Here is a 23,785-nt window from a genome sequence, read left to right on the forward strand (position 1 = left end):
ATTCTTACCATTGCAATTACTTACAACTTCGTTTACACAAGTGTAGATTTGGGCTTAACGAATAGTAAAGTTTATATATACCGTAGTGATCTCTTAAAGAATGTAAACAAAGTCAAAATCACACAGACTATGTTTCCACCGAGGATTAGAGTTGGGTTAGAGTACAAGAACCGACCAACCACAGGCGAATATTCCCATCTTACAGTCAAAAGAGAGAGGAAAGCTCTACTGTGATTGGTCGGTTTTTGAACTCTGATCCAACTCTAACCCTCGATGGAAGTTTATTCATAGACACAAGTATTTTGTGAACAGTCAACTACTTCTCGTAATCTCTGTTAACAGGTTTCAATATGCGACTGTACATCAATAATCTCAATAAAACCTAACTGTTGGACATGAGACGAATTTTCCGCTTTAACAGCGCAAAATATGTTTCAATTATGCTTGTTTCCACCAATGCAGATTAACTTTAATCTCGGTTTAACTTAATGTTTATCTTTTTCTAATTTTCAGAATTAGAAAAAGATGAAGAGCAAATTGAACCGAGATTAAAAGTTAATCTGCATTGGTGGAAATGGGGATTAGTCAATCAGTCAGATGACGTTGTAAAAATGTAAAGTGTATGCGTGGATGAAATAGGTTCCGCTTCCACTGTAAAGGAGCACCATTACTGTTAAAAACACCTATTTGTTGGTATGAGACAGCTTTCGCTTCGCGTGAAAGGTTGAAATTTATGTTTCAATTCAAATTCACAATTCAGCAACACTTATGGAAGTTATCGTATCTCCTAAGACCTAAACTAATGTCGTCCCCCATTTAATTCTTGTAGGAAATCGCTCATCAGAACACTCTCCCCTATAACATATCTAAAGGACATTGAAATCAGTGAGATGTTACGTAAAATAGATATTTACTCAAATTTTTGTTATCCTTTGTAATCGCGATCTTTTACGTCATTGGACAATCCAATAAAATTTAACATTCATCGAGGACAACTTTTAGATCAAAAGTCTTGTTGATCAACTATGTGACGATTGGAAAAAATTGAATAGTGCGGAAGAATACGAAATTATGAAAAAGTATGCTACGAACACAAAATTGATGTCACTTGCATATTTTTGTAAGGATAAACTGTTTTATATTATTTTTATTTTAATGAATTACGGACTATTATTTCATTTTGTTGCAGTATTTGTTTATGCGGGCCTTAATGTGTCCCTCCTAATTTACTCCCTCATACCCAAATTACTAAACATTGTGTTGCCCCTCAACGAATCACGATCTGTATATATTCCTTACGAGACCTATTACTTCGTAGACGAAGAAAAATATTATTTCTACATTATGTTTCATAATATTCCATGCAGTTGTATAGCTATAGCAACATCAATCGCACACGATTGTACGTTTTTTATTTGCATTGAGCATACCTGTAGTCTCTTTGCTATTGTTGGGTAAGAAAAATTAATCTTTTTTACGTTATTTCAATTATAATTAATTGAGAGAGTGAAATTACAATTTAAATATTCGCAGATTTCGTCTCGAAGCTCTGTCACGAAATGACCGTGTAAATGATGTAAATAATCGTTCGGATTATCGAAAGATTTACAATCGGAAAATCGCTATTTCCGTTGACGTACACCGGCGAGCATTACGGTAAGTGCATAATATTGTATTAGATAGAACATGTAGTTACACAACATATAAAAAGATATAATGAAATATACCAATATATAAATAACACAAAGTTTTTTTTCTCATTGGACAAGCAGATTCGCGGAGATTCTTGAAGATATGTTTTGCATTGGCTTTGCAGCACAAATGCTGATAACTGTTATATCATTGAGCATTACTCTGTTACAAGTGTGTATTTGCATATTTCGTGCGACGTCACTTATCATTCGCGTTGCATTACATATATGCATGGTTATACGGTTAACAGCACTATGCAATATTTTTTTTTTCATGTTTTTTGACATGTAATTCTGATAAGCTTTTCCCATAGATTATGAAACTGTATTTAAAAAGACTCAAGTATGTTAAAGACTTTCGAGAAAAACCAGGTAAAAGATAGAAAAATTGTGCTTTTTCGTAATTTTTGAAAATACTAAAAATAATGGAACTTCATAGAAATTCGGGTATTATCAACAATCACGTACCACATATTATATAAAACAAAAAATTCATATACAATTTCTATCACTTTTAAATCAAAAGATTGAAGTATTGTATTTGTCGAGTTTAAGGTTGCCTTACAGCATGTTGAAGGTACTGAAACAATTAAGTACTTGACATATGTCTTTGGTCAAATATGTCACACGTTCTGCTTCAGTCTGCAAAGTCAGCGACTTCTTAATCACAGCGTGCAATTGCACGACAAAATGTAAGATTGTAACCATTTACATTTGGTGAAATAATAAATTTATTGACGATTGAGATAAAAAATTATTGCAGATACAATTCCTTCTGGTACGAAATACCTATGGAATCACAAAGACTACTTCTACACGTGATGCGAAGGTGCACGGAACCTTGTTCTATAAGTGCCGGCAAGATTTATGTCTTCTCTTTGAAAAGCTTTACCACGGTAACGATTATTTACGAATCTTATGTCGTTACATGTTCCATTTTGAAGCCTCTCTTAAGAATATACTGACTCTCTTATTTTAAAGTTTCTGCAGTCTTCAATGTCGTATTTTACTGTACTTGCGTCCTTTCAATGAGCAACAGTCAATAATAATTTGGATAGTATGCTACCATAATTATATTATGGTAATAAAAATTGTGCAGTGGAAAAATAGTACTTACATTAACTTATTAATTATAAATAGGTTATTAATAAAATGAAAATACTGTTATTAAATATATTTTTAAATGTGATTATTTCGCAAAAGTCACAGAAGAAAAAATATATAAATTGAAATGGAAAATAAAGAAAAGTGTTGAAATATTCATTTTTTCAGATTTAAAGGGGAATTCTTATATTATGAGTAACAGGTAAAAAATAAGATTTCGAAGAATATCACAAGTTGGCATTTCGTCCCGGCTTCCTTTCACTTTTGTGATAAACTTATTTTTCACAAGATAGATTTATCATTGCTTTAATATTGGTTCAAATTTTAATATATGTCTTTCAACATATTAATAAGATCCAATAAGATGCTATATGCATCTAAAATTGTTAGATTGCTTGTCAATTTAACTAAAGTGATATTACCGCGGTAATCGTTTAGAGGTGCGTTGTAAGTCTGAAAAAATTTTCGGTACGCGATTGAGTGAACTACATACGCAGTATATAAATTCACACATTATAATAAGCATTGTGATCTAGCTTTGACCGTTAATGGCTTTGCATCGTGCTTCCTTTCTTCTTATTATTATTATTTATCAATTGTACGGTCGTAAAAAGATTCTTATATTTGTAATGGATATTATTCTGTTTTCCTCTTTTCCTCTAACAATTGTAAGAATATTGTGCTTAAAATATTTTTCGGTTAATTTCGGAGAATTCCTTTTGAGGGTGTATATAAGAATAAAATCTTCCAAGAGAGAGAGAGAGAGAGAGAGAGAGAGAGAGATTTTGCGGATTCCGCAAATATAAAAACTATTTTTTTTTTTAGTGAGATTTTTAATAATAGACTAGGTTTTATTTGTATCTAAAGTCTATAATATGTAGTAAAGTCGGTAGTGCAAGTTGTAAAATCAACTGATTTGTTAAATGTTAAACAAAAATCACATATATGTGATCGGTACTGACCACTGGAGAGTATGTTATCCCGCTTGAAACTTGATTTCACATTATTATTAAGAAAATCAGTAGACATGTTTCTCCATTTTATAGTCTACGAATTTTATTATTAAACCATGTATATGTTTCGATTTTAGTAATAATCTTTCTGACATCACGTAAACTGTTAATTGCTACTATTTCTGGAATTGTAATTTATATAACCTACACAATTTCTAGCTTTATCATAATCACAGAATATAATTTTATACTAATATATTTTATACAGAAAAATAATTTAAAAACAGCTCTACAGTAAGTAGAACACATTTTGAAACGTTTCAGTACCGTCACAGCAACATTTTACGACGTTGCTGAGATGTTTTAATGTTTTTTTTTTTAAAGAGAAAGAAATTACTGGATTAACTTATTGTCGACACTTGTTTCGTAACGAAACTTAACATTACATTTATTAAAATATTAATTTGTTCGTCATAACAAAAATGAAATTTAGTCGACTACGTGTTGCAAGGGTAAAACGCTGTTTTGAAAATGATGGCTTCTGTATGGAATGATTACTATAGTATTACAAAAAGGTTGTTATACTTTATCGGTCAGTGGCCTTATCAAGAGAGAAAAATAAGGTTATTTCGAGTGAGCTTGATGATTGTGATGACTTTGTCGCTGATCATTCCACAGGTTCCGAAAAAATTTTTCGTAATATTTGAAATATGCTAGATTTAAATATACCTTTATAATATATATTAGTTTTAAATGTGATGCCGTGAGAAGGTTGGTCAAAATATACAGGGTATATTTATTTTGTCGAATTATATCTGAATTTGTTAAGCTCAGGTATAAAGCTTAACAGACAGAATTCGATAAAATACTTTCATCATTTCAGGAAGTAAAAAATATATATTATAATGTATACGTGACAAAAAAAATACATAGCTCATAAAAATAGAATCTTATCCTGCAAAATTGCATTAAAGTGTGTCTAAAATGAGTTTTAGTAAGAATTTTTTTAGGTGGCTCAAATTTTTCACTGCGACGGAAACGTACGACGTTTCATACCATCGATTATGGTCATGGTTATCATTTTTTTAAAAATATGTACGTGTCAGTTACACAATGGCAAAGTACGTTAATACCAAAACTTAATATAACATAAATTGATAGAAGATTTTTTATTCGAATTTTTATTATTCTTGGCGATCGCAGCCTCTTTTACTATTGTCGGACTCTCGGACTGTCCAATAAGATTCAACATCCAATGATAATGTTTCTAGATAAAAAATCTCATTGACTATCTGAATGAAGATTGGAAAAAGTTGAATGGCGTGGAGGAATATGAAATTATGAAAACGTATGCCATGAACGTAAAACTGATTTCCTTGGGATATTTCTGTAAGGATAAATCGCTCGATATTATTTTTATTTTAACAGATGATAGACGATTATTTTTTTATTTTGTAGTACTTGGTTACGGGTGCACCAGTATATTCATGTTAATTACCCTCCTACCCAAATTACTAAATATCCTGTTACCCTTGAACGAATCTCGGCCTATAACTACACCTTACGACGCCTACTATTTCGTCGACGAAGATAAATATTACTCCTACATTATGTTTCACATTATTGTGTGCTTTGGTATAATTCTAACAACCATACTCGCACATGATTTCATGTTTCTGGTTTATATACAGCATGTCTGCAGTCTCTTTGCTGTTACTGGGTAAGAATATTTTTTTACACTGTTTTAATTTAACACGACTGATTAACAGTAGAATTGTCGCCTAACTATTCGCAGATTTCATTTTGAGACAGTATCACTTAACGATCGTAACGATGTTGCGAATAATTATCCAAAAGACCGAAAAATTTACGATCGCAAAATCGCGATTTCCGTTAATGTACACTGGCGAGCTTTACGGTAAGTGCACAATAGTATTAAATAAAACGTGTGCTACATATACAAAAATACATATAAAAAAAAGAAATTGTCGATTTGTATCACAAAGTATGTCTTTATGTATTGAGCAGATTTGCGGAGATGCTTGAAGACATCTCTTGCACTGCTTTCGCGGCACAAATTTTGATAATGACCATAACAATGAGCATTACTCTACTACAAGTACGTATCTGTTTGTCGTTGAAGATCAACTTGGTATTCACGTATTTCGTGTTACTTACAGATTATCTTAAGTTATTATTTGTTAAATCATTATTTGTGCTTATATGATTAATAGTTAAGAGACTAATAAAGCAAAAGAGATTATAATATTATATTTGTCTTTGAGATCGCGTTACAGATTGATAATATTCAGGAAACGCTGAAGTACATACTATATATTTTAGCTCAAGTATTAGAAGTGTTCTACTTGAGTCTGTTAGGTCAGATATTGATTGATCACAGCGTGAAATTGCGCGACAAAATGTAAGATTGTAACCATCTTTTGGTGAATAATAAATTTGTTGAGGACTGAGATACAAAGTTGTTGCAGATACATTTCCATCTGGTATGAAATACCGGTCGAATCACAAAGGCTACTTCTGTACGTGATGCGAAGGTGCATGGAACCCTGTTTTTTGAGCGCCGGCAAGATTTATGTCTTCTCTTTGGACAGCTTCACTACGGTAAAGATTATTTACGAACTTTATGTTGTTACATGTTCCATTGAAGCCTCTCTTAAAAACGTACTGACTCTTATCTTAAAGGTTGTGCAGTCTTCAATGTCGTATTTTACTGTACTTGCGTCCTTTCAATGAGCAACATTCAATAATAATTTGGATAGTATACTACAATAATTATATTATGGTAATAAAAATTGTGCAGTAGAAAAATAGTACTTACATTAACTTATTAATTATAAATAGGTTATTAATAAAATGAAAATACTGTTATTAAATATTTTAAAATGTTATTGTTTCGCAAAAGTCACAAGTTATAAGAAAAAATAAATTGGAATGAAAAATAAAGTATAGGTAAGAAAAGTGTTGATACCTTCATTTTTTCAGATTTAAAGGGGAGTTCTTATACTATGCAAGGTAACAGCATCCAAAAAAAAATCTAATTATGAACTCAAATTTCTGACAATCTCATAGCATTTTGATAATCTTCTAAGCAAAAATTTTTACAGAAATAGTATTTCTCTTTCGATATAGTAAATTATTTATCAAAAATGTAATGGATATTATTCTGTTTTCCTATTGCATTAAGAAAAATATATTTGCTCAAAATAAAGTACTTTCTTAAAAGAAATTCATATTAGGAACAATGAGATTAGTATTGCAGGTGTAAGACATAATTACTCTAACAATTGTAAGAATATTGTGCTTAAAATATTTTTCGGTTAATTTCGGATAATTCATTTTGAGGGTGTATATAAGAATAAAATCTTCCAAAATTTTGCGAATTCCGCCAATATAAAAATTATTTTTTTTTTTAGTGAGATTTTAATAATAGACTAGGTTTTATTTGCATCTAAAGTCTATAATATGTAGTAAGGTCGGTAGTCCAAGTTGTAAAATCAACTGATTTGTTAAATGTCAAACAAAAATCTCATATATGATATCGGTACTGACCACTGGAGAGTATGTTATCCCGCTCGAAACGGTCACTTGATTTCACATTATTATTACAAGAATCAGTAGACATGTCTCTTCATTTTAAGTCCGTGAATTTTATTATTAAACCATGTATATGCTTTGATTTTAGTAATAATCTTTCTGGCATCACATAAGCTGTTGCTACTATTTTTGGAATTGTAATTTATATAACCTACGTAATTTCTAGTTTTAATCACAGATTATAATTTTATAGTATAATAATATGTTTTATATAGAAAAATAATTTAAAAAGAGTCAGTAGAACACATTTTGAAACGTTTCAGTAATGTCGCAGTAACATTATGACGTTGCTGAAATGTTTTAATGTTTTTTTTTTTAAAGAGAAAGATATTACTGGACTAACTTATTGTCGATACTTATTTCGTAACGAAAATTAACATATCATTTATTAAAATAATAATTTGTTTGTCATAACAAATGAAATTTAGTCGACTACGTGTTGCAAGGGTGAAACGCTGTTGTGAAAATGATGGCTTCTGTATGGAATGATTACTATAGTATTACAAAAAGAATGTTATTCTTTACCGGCCAGTGGCCTTATCAAGAGAGACAAATAAGATTATTTCGAGTGAGCTTGATGATTGTGATCATTTCGTCGCTGATCATTCCACAGGTTCCGAAAAAATGTTTCGTAATATTTGAAATTGCTAGATTTTAATATACCCTCCTTTATAATACTACCTTTATCAAAAAGTTCCCGGAATTACCACATTAACACATGGTAGTAATTCCGGGAGCTTTTTGATCAAGGTAATATATATAAATATGATGCCGTAAGAAAGTTGGTCAAAATATACAGGATAAATTTATTCTGTCGAATTGTATCTGAATCTGCTAAGCTTCTGTATAAAGCAAGCTTAACAGATAGAATTCGACAAATTGAAAATACTTTTATCATTTCAGGAAGTAAAAAATATATATTATAATGTATAATATGTGACAAAATGGCTTATAAAAATAGAATTTTAACAAATATTAAATCATTTTTAAGACAAAATACATGCCTTATAAAAATAGAATTTTATCCTGCAAAATTGCATTAGTGTGTCTAAAATGAATTTTAGTAAGGATTTTTTTAGGTGGCTCAAATTTTTCACTGCGACGGAAACGTACGACGTATTCTACTAATCATACCATCGATGATGCTCATGATTATCATTTTTTTAAAAATATGCACGTGTCAGTTACACAATGGCAAAGTACGTTAATACTTAATATAACATAAATTGATAGAAGATTTTTTATTCGAATTTTTATTATTCTTGGCGATCGCAGCCTCTTTTACTATTGTCGGACTGTCCAATAAGATTCAACATCCAATTATAATGTTTCTAGATAAAAAATCTTATTGACTATCTGAATGAAGATTGGAAAAAGTTGAATGGCGTGGAGGAATATGAAATTATGAAAACGTATGCCATGAAAGTAAAACTGATTTCCTTGGCATATTCCTGTAAGGATAAATCAATCGATATTATTTTTATTTTAACGGATGATAGACGATTTCTTTTTTTGTAGTATTTGCTTACGGGGGCACCAGTATATTCATGTTAATTACCCTCGTACCCAAATTACTAAATATCCTGTTACCCTTGAACGAATCTCGTCCTATAACTACACCTTACGACGTCTACTATTTCGTCGACGAAGAAAAATATTACTCCTACATTATGTTTCACATTATTGTGTGCTTTGGTATAATTCTAACAACCGTACTCGCACATGATTTCATGTTTCTGGTTTACATACAGCATGTCTGCAGTCTCTTTGCTGTTGCTGGGTAAGAATATCTTTTTACACTGTTTTAATTTAACACGACTGATTAACTGTAGAATTGTCGCCTAACTATTCGCAGATTTCATTTTGAGACAGTATCACGTAACGATCGTAACGATGTTGCGAATAATTATCCAAAAGACCGAAAAATTTACGATCGCAAAATCGCGATTTCCGTTAATGTACACTGGCGAGCTTTACGGTAAGTGCACAATAGTATTAAATAAAACGTGTGCTAAATATACAAAAGTACATATAAAAAAAAGACATTATCAATTTATATACAAAGTATGTTTTTATGTATTGAGCAGATTTGCGGAGATGCTTGAAGACATCTCTTGCACTGCTTTCGCGGCACAAATTTTGATAATGACCATAACAATGAGCATTACTCTACTACAAGTACGTATCTGTTTGTCGTTGAAGATCAACTTGGTATTCACGTATTTCGTGTTACTTACAGATTATCTTAAGTTATTATTTGTTAAATCATTATTTGTGCTTATATGATTAATAGTTAAGAGACTAATAAAGCAAAAGAGATTATAATATTGTATTTGTCTTCGAGATCGCGTTACAGATTGATAATATTCAGGAAACGCTGAAATGCATAATATATATATTAGCTCAAGTATTACAAGTGTTCTGCTTCAGTCTGCTAGGTCAGATATTGATTGATCACAGCGTGAAATTGCGCGACAAAATGTAAGATTGTAACCATCTAAATTTGGTGGAATAATAAATTTGTTGACGATTGAGATACAAAATTGTTGCAGATACAATTCCATCTGGTATGAAATACCGGTGGAATCACAAAGGCTACTTCTGTACGTGATGCGAAGGTGCATGGAACCCTGTTTTTTAAGCGCCGGCAAGATTTATGTCTTCTCTTTGAAGAGCTTCACTACGGTAAAGATTATTTACGAACTTTATGTTGTTACATGTTCCATTGAAGCCTCTCTTAAAAACGTACTGACTCTTATCTTAAAGGTTGTGCAGTCTTCAATGTCGTATTTTACTGTACTTGCATCCTTCCAATGATTAATATTCAATATATAATTTGGATATAGTATGCAACTTTAATCTATATATTATAGTGATAGAAATTGTGCAATGGAAATAATACTTACATTAACTTATTACACTGTTAAAATGTCGTTAAATATTTTTTAAATTTCGTTGTTTCACGGAAATTATAAATTATGAAAGGAAATAAGCAGGGATGTTAAATAAAGATATGGATAAAAAACTGTAATATTTATTTTAAGTGTTGAAGTATGTTCACTTTTCATTTGATTTTAAAGGAAGAATATTGGATTCTAAGCTTATTGTCAGTGTCTTTTTCATTTTCACTATCTTGATTTCAGATTGAACAAATTGATAAAGCCTTTATATAAATAGTCAAGTATTTTTTATCTTATTTACAATGTAAAACTACATTTGATTTAAATTTTAAGATTAATTTTTGGCCAATTTTTCGGATTTCTATCCTTGTGCTGTGTTACAAACTGATATTTCTATTTGCGGAGTTAGTTGTAATTTATATATATGTAATTTATATTATGTATATCATAGTAGTTATATTTACCGTATTCTTATAACGATCAATGATCAATGCATAATTTTGGATATTTGTGCAACTACAATTACATTGTAGTGACAGAAATTGTGCAGTAAAAAAATAGTATTTACATTAACTTATTAATTCTGAACAAATTATCAACATTATTAAGATATTACCGTTAAATATATTTTTAAATCTTGCTGTTTTACGGAAGTTACAAGTTATAAGAAGAAATAATGGAATGGGAAATGAAGAAATGAGTAAGAAATTGTAATATTTATTTTAAGTGTTAAATGTGTTTACTTTTTGTTCAGCCCTTATAAAAATTTTATACTAGTACTGGCCAATTTTAATTACTTATTCTGAGTATTAAAAATATTATTAACGAAACTTTTTTTAGTATTAAATTTTTATAAGGGAATCTTAGAGGGAAGTTATTACTCGAGTTTTTAGTAATGGACTAGGTTTTATTTGCATCTAATATAGTACATAGTAACGTCGTTAGCGCAAGTTGCGAAAACAAGAATTTAAAATCATTATAACTGATGAAATTTCATTTAATGTAAACAAAAATCACGCGTTATCGGTATTAGCGAGCATGTCGTCTCGCCCGAAACGGTCATATACTACACTTGTCAGTGATTTTTCGATATTATTATTACAAAAATCAAAATCGTCAAAGTTAAGCTTGAACAAAGAGAAATGAGTTTTAAATATCTTAAACATTTAGTTTGATAACTTACTCACCTATATTATTATAATAAAATCTTTTTCGTGTAAGGCAAAAGTTGTACCGCGAAAATATTATCAACTTTCTCCAAATATTTTATAGCAATTAAAACGAATGTCATATTGCAGCGTCAATGAGTACCACTCAGTATATCGTTCGGATATTCCGTATAGGAGTTTTGGGATCGTCAACTCTTTCTTCATAAATAAAAAAGTGTAACAAGAAGGAAGGCCGAGAGATAGATTCGATATCATAAAATCGACGATATTTTTTATTTCGATGACTCGTAATGTTGAACTTGAGACTGTAAGTTTTACGATCTAACGGGATATGTACGTGGATATATGCGCATATGTTGTACGCAAGACGAAATGTCTCTGTCGCATTTTCATCGCACATCGAGCAGTATTTTTAACTATCTTTGAATATTGGATACTACATCATGTCTCTTCGATTTACCAGTCGAGAGGAAATTTGATCTTGCCATTCGATATAGTAAAATACTCGTAGATAAAATCTTTCAAAACCACTAAGCTTTCGAACGATGCTTTTGCATCAAGCTTCCACCGCTCAATTGTACGCTGAAGATACGTAACAATGAAAAAAGAGACGGCTTTCTTCTTAGCTTCTTTCGAAGATAAAAACGGCATCTGTCGCTTTCGAATCTACCGGATACACTTCGGCGCCTTTATAATGCCCTTGTCACATGATCTCTCTTTCGTTCCTCTATAATTATTGTAGTAATAGTATTGTCTGTTTCCCGACTGCGTTCGTTTCTGTTCCTTTAACGCTTAGGCGATCGTGCGATCGTGATAAAGTGACGTCAGAAAAGATCGTGACGACCTGGCTATTTTCATATTGCGATTGTATGAATGTATATAACTGGTAATAGTATGTATATACACATTTTTCCGTGTACGTTCGACACTAATTATTCGTAGTGTATATGCATGGTATTTTGTATATATTATATATTATCGCGTGGTATATAGTATACGATATTTGTATGTATATAGATATATCCTACTCTATATATGTATATGTATATATTGTATATTTATATATAACTCTGGGTACAAATAATGCTTACAAAAATATTAATTTGGGAAGGCAAATTTTCAATTATAAGTCCGTTAGTCTTGAAATATTCACGAATGCAACAATAACAATGGCCGATTTTATCTACAATACCGAAATCATAGGGAAATCTTCGTCCGCGTCTTTCGAACTCAACACAAGTCTCCGCGTGCCAATTCGCCTCCTATCTCGGAATACAGCCCTAAAATCTCAAACTAATCATTATTTCTCCGATATCTCGAAACCTCTCCCTTTCGATGTTGTATTCTTTTCACCTTGTTTTTTATTTTTTTTTTTCATGCTTCCTGAATAAAGATAGCAGCTGTCCCAAGAACAGCAGTAACAATAAGTTAATAACTAATTGTTATCGTACACTACTTACAAATTTTACTTACAAACTCGCGTATCCTAGCGTACTATTTTACTAAATCTTTTGGTAAATTCGACGCCAAAAAAGGGCTCTGATATGATCAGTGGTTATTTCCAATATTTTTGAATATCGTTAACATGCGTTTGACTGTGTAGAATGATATCGTAATGAAGAATGATCAATATGACTTTAAAATAAAATATATACCGAGAAAATATATATATACTAATGAAATATCAATATCTTACTTGACAATCTACCAATGTGCCGATAGTAACTCTGATCACACGAAAGCCCCATTACGCCACCGCTGATACTTCTAACATTTATCTTAATTGCGTTATCAATTAACATCGTCATTAGACCCAAAAAGGAAGACTCTTGTGACGTTTTTTCACTTCCTGCTGTGGACGCTTAACCCTCTCGCCTTTCGAATTATTTATTGCTCAGAATGATAAAAATCGTTTGACGTTGCACGAAACCTTTTAATCACATTCGCTGAACTCGGCGAAAGTACTTCCGTACAACGCAATCGCGTGGATTTAATTAGAAGTCTCATTCGTTGTATCAGTAACATTTCTCGAGTTACATGTGTCATGTGAAATTACACGTAATGTATAATTTCGAACAAGATTAGTAAATACAATATTTGATGTCACCAAAAATTAAACGAAGAAATTCGTATTTAGTATTTTTGAAAATATAAATTTCCGTATCAAGCAAAATAATTAAAATTTAATAATTACTAAATCGTTAAAAAATCGATTGCTAAAATTTCTTAAAATTTTTATACAATGCAATAAATAAAACTGCAAATGTGTGCTTGCATAAAAAAGAAATAATCGTAAAATAAATTGTACATAATTACCTGTAAATAATAGCGCGTCGTAAAAAATTGCAGGAGTTGTAATCGTGAGTGTTATATACATGTCCGTTCTTCTTTTACAATAAAAAAAAAGAAAATTAAAAAAATATTAGGATTTTGTCCAACAAAAGTCTCTTCTGGCTGTAACTTGCGGAGATCTTCGTAATGTCAGAAACGATTGGGTTAAACGTTGAGAAATTCGGTGCTTATTCTAACGCTTAGTGCTTTGGTGAAAGCTATCTTGGGCCCCGATGCGCCGTGTGGCGTCCTGGACCGTCGGCCTTCCTCACAATCTCTCCACGTAGTTACCCGGGAACGTGCCAAAGTAGCCGGTTCTCTGACTGGAACCAACATACCATCCGTCGTCGCACTTCTCCATCACGTACACCGTGTCGCCCTCCTTCAACTCCAGCTCGTCGTCGTTCTGCGGTTTGTAGTTGTACAACGCCCGGTATCTGTCGAAATGTAAATGTCTATGAGTTCGATATCTGTGCTTCCTGCCACGATAGAATGATTCACGCACGAATGAGAAGATAACGGTTCAAATTTATCAAGACAAAAAATCAATAACGCATTCTGTGTCGTGTGTGAATTATTGATGATCGACTGGACTTTGTAAATTCGGACAGTTTAATATATTATTTTAGTTATACTCTAAAACATATCGATGTGAATTTCAAACCTGTTTATGTCGAGATCATGATATGAATTTAAAACCCATGGTGTTAAATCCACATTATACTAGAGTTAATATATCAACATTCACACAGTAAGAATTATATAGACACCGCTATTTTTTACAATTTATATAAAAAGGAACACGATCACAAAATATTTTCTAAAATAATAAATTGTTACATAATTATTCTACACAGTGCAATTTTAATCACTGATAACAACAGTGATCGGTTGTTGTACTGCTATAAGTATTTTGAAACATATGTTATTTAATAAATATATACAATAAATACAACAACATAAGTTATCGGTGATCCACACGTGAATGACATGTCACATAAAAAATTAATATATAATATATATATATATATATCTTCGTTTAAATGTAAAAAGTTGCAAGACTCACGGGATCGGTTCCGAATGCGTGTCGATATGCAGAGTTTCGCTGAGTTGTGACACATGCAACTTGCTCCCTCCCATACGTGGCTGAAAAGTACGAGGAGAAAGGATTGTGACGCGTGTATTTTTGAAATGCTTTCGCTTTATTAGAACTGTCTCTTTCAATGAAAATGGCGTCTCTCGGCCGTTATCCGATGTTATAATGAAAAGTTACGGGAAGATTTCAATCATGCCGCGGAGTAATTATGCCATGACACAAGATCGCGCGATAGTTACCAGTGAATTATAATGGGGCTGGGTTGTGTTGATATTGACCGGGATGGACGGCACGTAATGATGGGGTCCCATACTCATTTTCCCTCCGGACGAGCCGTTTGCTAAGAGACTGTGCGCCGCCGGAGACGCGACCGGTTTATTCTGAATCGGTGTCTCTAAAATAAAAGAAGGCAAATTTCGTACAAATTTCGTCGAGAAGCTCAATTCGTGGTGCTTTTATTAACACTCTATCAAGTTTCTTGGTTGCTTTTTTTGAAATCTTTATCTATAGTGATACTAAAAAAATATATTTTGGGGAAAGGAATACGATAAAATAATAAATTATAACAAATTTTATATTGGAGGAAAGTTGTAAGATTTTAAAAATAGATCTCCACGAATTAAAGATTAATTCGACTTTCTTGATTTAAATTACCTGATCGATGTCCGGGTTCGATGATAACTTCGACGTAGGAAATCGGAAAGATCCCTTTTCTGTTTCCTATACGTCCTTCGTACCAATTTTCGTCAACTCTCCTGGTTAAGACCACCAATTCGCCTGTGGAAAAATATCAGTAAGTATGCCGCAAAGTAATTTGCATTTCTTTCGTTACTTCAAGTCATGTTTAGAGAAATCTACTCGCAACAGTGGTCTCACCTTTCGCCAAGGATAACTCGAGATTGGTCTGGGCGATAAAGTTAAACTTGGCCCGCGCTTGTCCCTCGTGAGCCTTCTTTGGTGTCGTTCGCATCGTACCATCGTACGGTAGGATCTGTATAGAATAAATTATAACTAAGTAAAAGCACACACAACACATACTTTGTTGCCAGGTATCCAACTTTCACTTCTCGCATCTACGCATATTAAAATCTAGATTCATCTGGCGATTACCTCGACGTAGTTGGAAGGGAACAGTCCGATCATCGCGTTGTATTCTCCCTCGTACCAATTCTTGTCCACCTGTCGTCGAACAAATATGAGGTCACCGCGCCGGAAAGTCAATTCCCGGGACGACTGACCGACGAAATTGTAGAGTGCTCTTGCCACCAGACGCGGCTCCGGTGTTTGATCTTGGGATCGACTTCGCTGGCTCAAATCGTCCACGAAATCGTCGTAGCGATTCAGGGGTATGGGCGACTTCTGCGATGGTCTGGAAATTGTTGAAGTGTTGTCGAGAAGATGGAATGGTTTCTCTCAGACGCGGCGAACCAGGATTGTCTTTCTGTTTGCTTCGGGTAAATGCTAACTCTCCTCGGCATTGTGATGATTATCGAGTACTCGCGGTCGAAATACGCCTCGGAGGAATGTAAATCTATTCTTTCGATATACTTTGCAGTCTTTTTCAGGATTCATGATAACTCCAGCCAATATGTTTTACAGTTAAATAGTCGATAAAGTTAACTAATCCTTATACATTACTCGCGTGGTTTTTTTTAAATATAATTACTTGTATACTTTTGACATCTCCACATGATTTTTTAAATTTTTATTATTCTATTTGAAGATTTGACAATTAAATACAGATTGATAATCATTTATACACGTTGAGAAAAATTTTCTAAATCTTAATATATATTTTTTTTAATAGTACTAAGTAAACATTGCAAATATTTATTTAATAAAAAATGATAGCTGAATCAAATTACTGCTTTTTATTATATATGAAATGAATATATGTTTATATTTACAGCAAATATTCACATAGAACTATACAAATAAATATTTATTAAAACTGAATATTTTTCTCAGTGCATCTTTTAGATAAAGGTAAATGCTAAAAATTGTTTTTAAATTATAAAAAAATTGTGCTAAATATTATAACGTGCATTCATTAAGCAAATTTATAAAACCAAGATGTCCTGGACACTGCGAGTAATAAATGGGTAAAGATTAATGCAGAGTTTCTTGAAACATCTTCTTTTCAATAAACTCAGGACTTTCTATTTCGCTATTGAGAATATCTAGGGCTACTTGAGCATCAATGAAATCTCTCTCGGTTTTTCTACCCGTGTGTGTTCGCCTACACTTTCATTGTGACGCCCGCGTAAAACAGCTCACGGTGCACGATGTGTTATGCAACGGCGTTGAATAGCAGGAAGTGTTTACGAGCCGACGACCGGGTATGACAAGCTGAAGATGCACATGCCTTTCTCCATACCATTATTAACGTCATCTTCGGAAATATTCTCGCGTACGAAGGAAAGGGACGAGGAAGCATAGAAAAGTATACGTGAGAAGGATACACGAGTTTTCCAATACAAAACGTCATTAGAGTGAGGATATTTGTTTCTTCATCGACGAAAATAATTCGAGTCTTACGCGGCTTAAAAGGATGAAATGATTGAAGCTTCGATTCGATCCGACGTCATCCATTGACTGCGCCTCCCGAATTAAAAAGGACGAAAAGAAAGAGGAGGAGATATCCTTTGTACTCACATGAAATTATCCGTGTGCCTGCGAGAGTCGATGTCGTGCAACTCCTGAAGATACTTGCGACGGCGCTCCTCCTGGTAGACGCGCCGCATGTTCTCCGCGCTGCGACGCGCGAGCTCCTCCTCGCTCAGCGGCTCCTTCGCCTCTGTACGCACCGGCGAGCGATAGTGAATCGTCACCTCACCCTCCACATAACGCCTCGGCGATTCTGCATCAAGCGAGACGCGTTTATCGTCACTGATCGACCCGATCCGCGGAACGTGTCGCGTTTCAACCGTTAGAATTTTTTATACAGGACGCTTTAATACGATCTTCTCTATTTCTATCTATATATGTATACATTTAATGCAATTTAATTTCGATTTAATTAAAGCCTGACCTGTGACACGCATGACGAGATGCGACGCGAGAGGGTGTTGTTAATTTCGGTTTAAATTATTCGATTGACGCAAGAGCGTTTTATTGGGGCGCGGTTTAAATTCGCGTGCCATTTCATCGAGTTAATCGTCGTCGTCAACCGCTCCAGTGAACCCGCAGTCGTTATTAAAAATGATGGCAAATCGTTCGATGTCGATCGTAGATTCATAATACGCGACAGTCTAAAGTATGAAATACGATCCTTACATCGTGACTCTTTGTTCTCAATCGTGGACGTTATTTTAATTCGAATTAATATAATAAAGGGTTTTTTTTTTAATAAAAACAGCATTATACAATGAATTATTTCATCCCCTTTTAACGTTGGTAAAAAACAAGGATGTAATAATTCATTGTGCTACACTGCGTCTTTGCTGGAAACATCATAGTGAATTAATTTTGTTACTTTACAGGCTACATTAAATTAATGCACATTAAAGGCTACTTTATATAAAGTACCTGCAGTGGCATAATATAATTAACTTTGAATTAACACTGAAATAATGTCTGCACATTCTGTTAAATAGCATGACGATATCCTAATTGAATAATTTAATCGTTAAAATATTTGCATGCTTTTACTGCAGTGGATGAAACACATTGCATAATACTATACGATTTGTATACTATATTTTGTTGATAACAACTGTAAAATTTAGTAGAATTATTTTTCTGTTATGTCTTCTTTGAGCTATTAAAAATATTTTTATAAACGCTAATTTCAATTCTATTGGATCACACACACAGTACAAAAGTTCTGGCTCGATTTATCATTCAAAATTAAAATAACTACACTTCTAAAAAAAAAATAAGTAAATAAATAAATTTTAAAAAAAGGATTTTAAAGGATTTTAAACTATATTTTTTTAGTTTTTTTTCTGTGTAAATTTAGTAATTTTTACATATAGAAAACTACAAACTGAAAAAAATGGGAAAATTTCTTCTCATTTTGTAGACTTCTAAAATGTTTTAAAAAATTTGCAAAAATTTTCGACTTTCTAAGCTTTGTGTGAAGCTGAAAACTTAAAGTTTTCCTTACAAAATCGTTTTTTAAAAGTTTTTCTGAGATTTTTTTATCACTGCGTTATCGCGGATTAAAAACAAAAACATTTTAACTTTGACTGCTCATAACATAACTTCATAAAAAAAATCGTAGTATCGCAATTTAAAAAACAAATACATAAGACTGAAACTTTGTTCTATTATATAGTATAGTATAATTTTCAATTTGAGTAAACTATTACGTTCTGAATTTACGTAAAATCTTTGAAATTAGACCAGAACTTTTGCACTGACCTAATATTACTTGTATATTTTAAATTATCAAGAATCTTATCGTTAGCTTTGCTTCTACATTTAACTTTGCTAATTTCATGTAAAACAGCTTTTAGTATGCATTAACGTAATGTAATGCGAGTGACCGAATTCGCTATCAAGATCACATTCGCGAGAGATGGGACTTTGATGTCTCGGCATCTTTAACGTTTGATGATGTTCAAGTCCCGACTGTTATTAGAGCACGCGACAATCATATCCAGTCAGATATAATATTACGAGGAAGAATTGAATCACACAAAAGACGACAATTTAACCCACATCGAGACCACCGCTTGTTTAATATCCCATTCTGCTACAACATATGGCTTCTTCGCGGAGAGAAACGATACTTAAGACGCGGTCGTCGACCGGCACGAGGCAAAAATCTAGATACGGTGTCTGAACATGAGTTCATGTAATGCTCGATTACATTTGATTACGCGCGCGTGATACAACATAACTAAATTATCAAACATAGCGCAATGAGTGTACAGCGATATTTGTAAAATTATAACGACAGTTATACCAATCTGGAACATGTATAAGCTTCCGTTAAATGTCCCTGTTAGTATAGCTTAACGCATTTACAGACGATTATTATTTATTTATGCAAAAGCACGTAGCAACTAACGACCGCGTATCGATTCGCGTAACGCGTTTCTCTGTCTCTATTTCTCTTGCCTCTCGTCCCTGTTTATCTCTTACGAGCATTTAAAAACTAGGAAGTTCCGTATTTCAGATGCGAACGAAAATGTTTTGCACGCAGCTGCTTTCCTGCACGCGCTGCGCGGGATAATGACGAGAGTTTATCGCGATGCAACAGCACGCGCGTGCATATACCTGCAGGCACGATGCGTACTCGCGTGCGTCGGGCAGCAACGAGACCGTGCGACTGATAAAGTGGAATACAGCTTGCAACTGATCAATTCTTAATAAAGCGCAGCCGCGATGACCAGGTCGATGTAAGCATCGTGAGAGTGCGAACCCGTGGCACGCAACCAAATCTTTCATGGCACGTATTATAGAACTATTCGAAATATATTTCGATATCAGTCTTAAACGTAAGCATCGTGAGAGTGCGAACCCGTGGCACACAACCAAATCTTTCATGGCACGTATTATAGAACTATTCGAAATATATTTCGATATCAGTCTGAATTTGTTTTTTAAATTGCGATACTACAATTTTTTTTGATGAAGTTATGTTATGAGCAGTCAAAGTTAAAATGTTTTCGTTTTTAATCCGCGATAACGCAGTAATAAAAAAATCTCAGAAAAATAGAAATTATTCTATTTTTTTCTTTAAAAAACACAATACACTGAAAAAAGAGTGTGATAATAGCCATAAAATTGAGATGGCTGCAATCGAATGTTTGGTCAATCCAATCAAAAATAATTTTACTTTTTTATCTTTTAATAGATTCTTATTAATATCTTACACTACTAATATTCTTATAAAGATGTTTATTAGCATGAAAAAAATTGTTACATTGCCTGTCGATATAATAAGTAATATTATTACTCTGATTCTGCTTATATAAATGCGTTTCGAAATCGAAAAAGATTTCAGGGCACAGTTTGCAGAATATGTATATAAATTCACACAGAAATATTAAACACTAAAATCCGCTTTAATGAAATATAGGAATTCTCATATTTAATTATAATAATTTTACTTTTCTAAATATTTGCAAACGGTTGATTATAATTATCATATCTGATAATACTTGATAACTAAACATTTAAAAAAATTAAATTATCTTCGATTAAATTAATCGAACATTTGATTAAAATTATGTCACTCAATATTTGACTATTTTATCAGATTATTTTCAGTATAGAAGTAAAGACACATAGTTGAATAATTACGATCGGAATCTACTCCAAATACGTACTCGGGTTCCAATTGCAAGAAATTTGTTTTTCATTCCAAAAACAATTGAAAAGTGTGAAGAATCACAATGCACGATAACAGGAAAATGTTATAAAGTAAAATCATGAAGCAAAAAAAATAAAACGGATACACGGAATATAAATAATAAAAAACAAAACTCTTCTTTCGGATCAGATTTCAAATCGCAAACTTTTGTCCTTCTTCAGTGAAATCTCTCTGGATCCTCTCGCGATTCTGCAGAACTACTTTGTTTCATACCGTCATTACTCGTGTAACCCAATTTGTTAGCGTGTAATGCTAACTCATCACAAATGCCGAAACGAGAAACTGAATTTCAGTCTCTCTTTCTCAGAACGCCGCAACCACCTTTCACCGCTTTCATTGAACGAAATTCTCACGCGATCGATTCTTTCTCTACTTCTCTGTTTCTCGCGCTCATCCTGTACCAAGACTATTTTGTTACGGTACTTTATTATTCTTTTTATCTGATCCTCTCTTCATATAATTTAATTTCGGTTTACCGTTCTATTCTCGACGCGTTTCTAGAATCTTTCGAGGATTATGAGAAGAAAGCTTTTCGCCTTATGACTTATGTCGTGTCAACTATCTTTAACCGCTGGTAATACAAAATTTTAGCCCTTTTATCAGCAATAGAAATCTTCGAAAAATAAAATTAATTTTTTATTCAAATAAGAAAAGTACCTATTATGATCGAAGTTAGATGTTGGAACAATACATTTATATGTATCTTTAAATGAATTTATCTCAGATATACATGCCGATTATTTTCGAACTTTTGCAACACAATCTAACTAAAGTAATATATGAAAAATTTTTTATTGTTCCAGACTATATCAAAATCTAAAAAAATTCTAGTATACTTGTTAAAGCTTCAACAAGTTTTTATCACCGTAGAAATTGAATGTATATTGTATTTTATTTATTTTTTATAGAGAGATCAAAAATTTTTATCTACCAAAATATCGATGTTTTTGAAGATTTCAATTACTGACGAAAAGGCTTAAGGTTAAATATAAATTTCAAATTTTTTTATTCTATTATATTTTATATAACACAGATTGCTTTAATATATCAATGTTAATTTAATATATGTGCTTTAATATATCTGATATAGATATGTTTTAAAATACTTCTATCGACTTGGCTCTAAATATGTACTCTAAGCTTATTAAATTTTCTATGTTAAAACAATGTTCCGGAAAGGGTATGCTGCTCTACCTAATTGGTACCTTGATTCTACTTATTTCTCTATTTTTTCTCTCTCTTCTCCTCAATCATCGCGCCAGCGACACCAGCAACAGCTAGCCGAGGCGATTCTAACGGGGCGCGCGGCTATTTACGCGCGGCAGGAAGAGCATTATTTCAGGAAAATTATGCGCATGTTTACTGACTGTACGGAATCGGTCCGTAGACCGTAGACGGAAGCGCGCTTCCGGCGGCATGAAGTCCGCCAATCGGACTCGTCTGATCGAACAAAGGGCTGCTGGTGATTCGGTCACGGCGGCAGGCATCAGGGTCAATCGGAAGTATTTTCATCGAGGCGGGATCTGCTCTCCGCAAATCGCTCGTAGAGCTCTTGCTGACAAGCTGGGGTGCCTGCAGCTCAACGGCCAACGAGAGATCGCCGCAAGATTTGTGCCGAGGTCTGGACGATTGCCGTCTTCTGACAGAGTCTCTTCCATGTGGATGACCGTCCACGATCTTCGACAGGGTATTATCTGCGACAACGTCGTTAACAGCTTGTACGTTCTTGGCGACGGTCAGCAGATCTTTCACGTGATCTTCATGACGACGCAGAATCGCCACGTCGACACTATAATCATTCAAGCACTTCCTCTCGTTCGCTTCCATGAGTTCGCATTGCTCGTTCACCATGCTCAGGTCTAAGGGAGGAGGAATTCTCGCCGCCTTGACCTCGCGCCGTGGGGTCAAACGGTTGGGCGAGACCAATACGTTCATCGCTGATGTCGATTGTCCACGGTTGATCGAGCGTGTCTGATCTACAATCTTCTCGCATTGTCCCGATCGTTGTTCTCCTCGGGATTGCTTGAAGAACTCGACGCGACTCGATTTCACGACACGTGGCTCGAGCTCGTGATCATCCGACGATCCGAGTAATTCGAGTCCTTCGGGAACGTTAACCGCTCGAGCGACGTAGAGCGGAGTGTCGAGGTTCCGCTTCAGGATCGTTAGATTCGGCAAAGACCTGCAAAGGTCTAAATCCCAGCAAGTCCCATCCTCGCTTTTTGACACGATCATCTTGTCGATGTTCCCCGCGATGGAGTCCGATCGCTCGCGATAATCGCGGATCATCCGAGATAGAGGATCGTTTAGAGAAAATTGATCCCCCTCGAGTTTGTTCTTCCGCGCCAGTCGATTTTTCGCCTCGTTCGTGTTGCGGTGTACCCCGCTTCCATCCGGCGAATCCCAGTCTTTTTTACGAGTCTTAGAATCGATGTTTGCGGTCGAGCCAAAGGTGTACTCCGGAAGATGCTTTCCTTGGTACCACGCATCGGGATTGTACTCGTTCTCCTTGACGCGGGTCTGACACGATTTATCCTGCATTTTTCTCTCGCTCGTCACGTCTCGAAATCGAGCTTCCTCGACGAGCGGTGTGCCCTCGCT

At 33.7% G+C, this 23,785-nt stretch overlaps 1 protein-coding gene across 1 annotated transcript in view; it reads right to left on the reverse strand.

The window, feature by feature from the left end:
• Positions 1-13,703: 13,703 nt before the first annotated feature.
• LOC108772973 (uncharacterized) overlaps positions 13,704-23,785 on the reverse strand; it is a 93,029-nt gene continuing 82,947 nt past the window's right edge. The window contains exons 24-30 of the mRNA XM_018538651.1: positions 17,515-17,719; positions 15,970-16,228; positions 15,736-15,850; positions 15,514-15,636; positions 15,099-15,253; positions 14,830-14,909; positions 13,704-14,200 (exon numbers count right to left, since the gene is read on the reverse strand). Coding sequence (XP_018394153.1) covers positions 14,032-14,200; positions 14,830-14,909; positions 15,099-15,253; positions 15,514-15,636; positions 15,736-15,850; positions 15,970-16,228; positions 17,515-17,719 — 1,106 coding nt within the window. The 3' untranslated portion in view covers positions 13,704-14,031. The remainder of the gene's footprint in view (positions 14,201-14,829; positions 14,910-15,098; positions 15,254-15,513; positions 15,637-15,735; positions 15,851-15,969; positions 16,229-17,514; positions 17,720-23,785) is intronic.

This window comes from Cyphomyrmex costatus, unplaced genomic scaffold (assembly GCF_001594065.2).
Source record: "Cyphomyrmex costatus isolate MS0001 unplaced genomic scaffold, Ccosl1.0 scaffold196, whole genome shotgun sequence".
Lineage (NCBI taxonomy): Eukaryota > Metazoa > Arthropoda > Insecta > Hymenoptera > Formicidae > Cyphomyrmex > Cyphomyrmex costatus.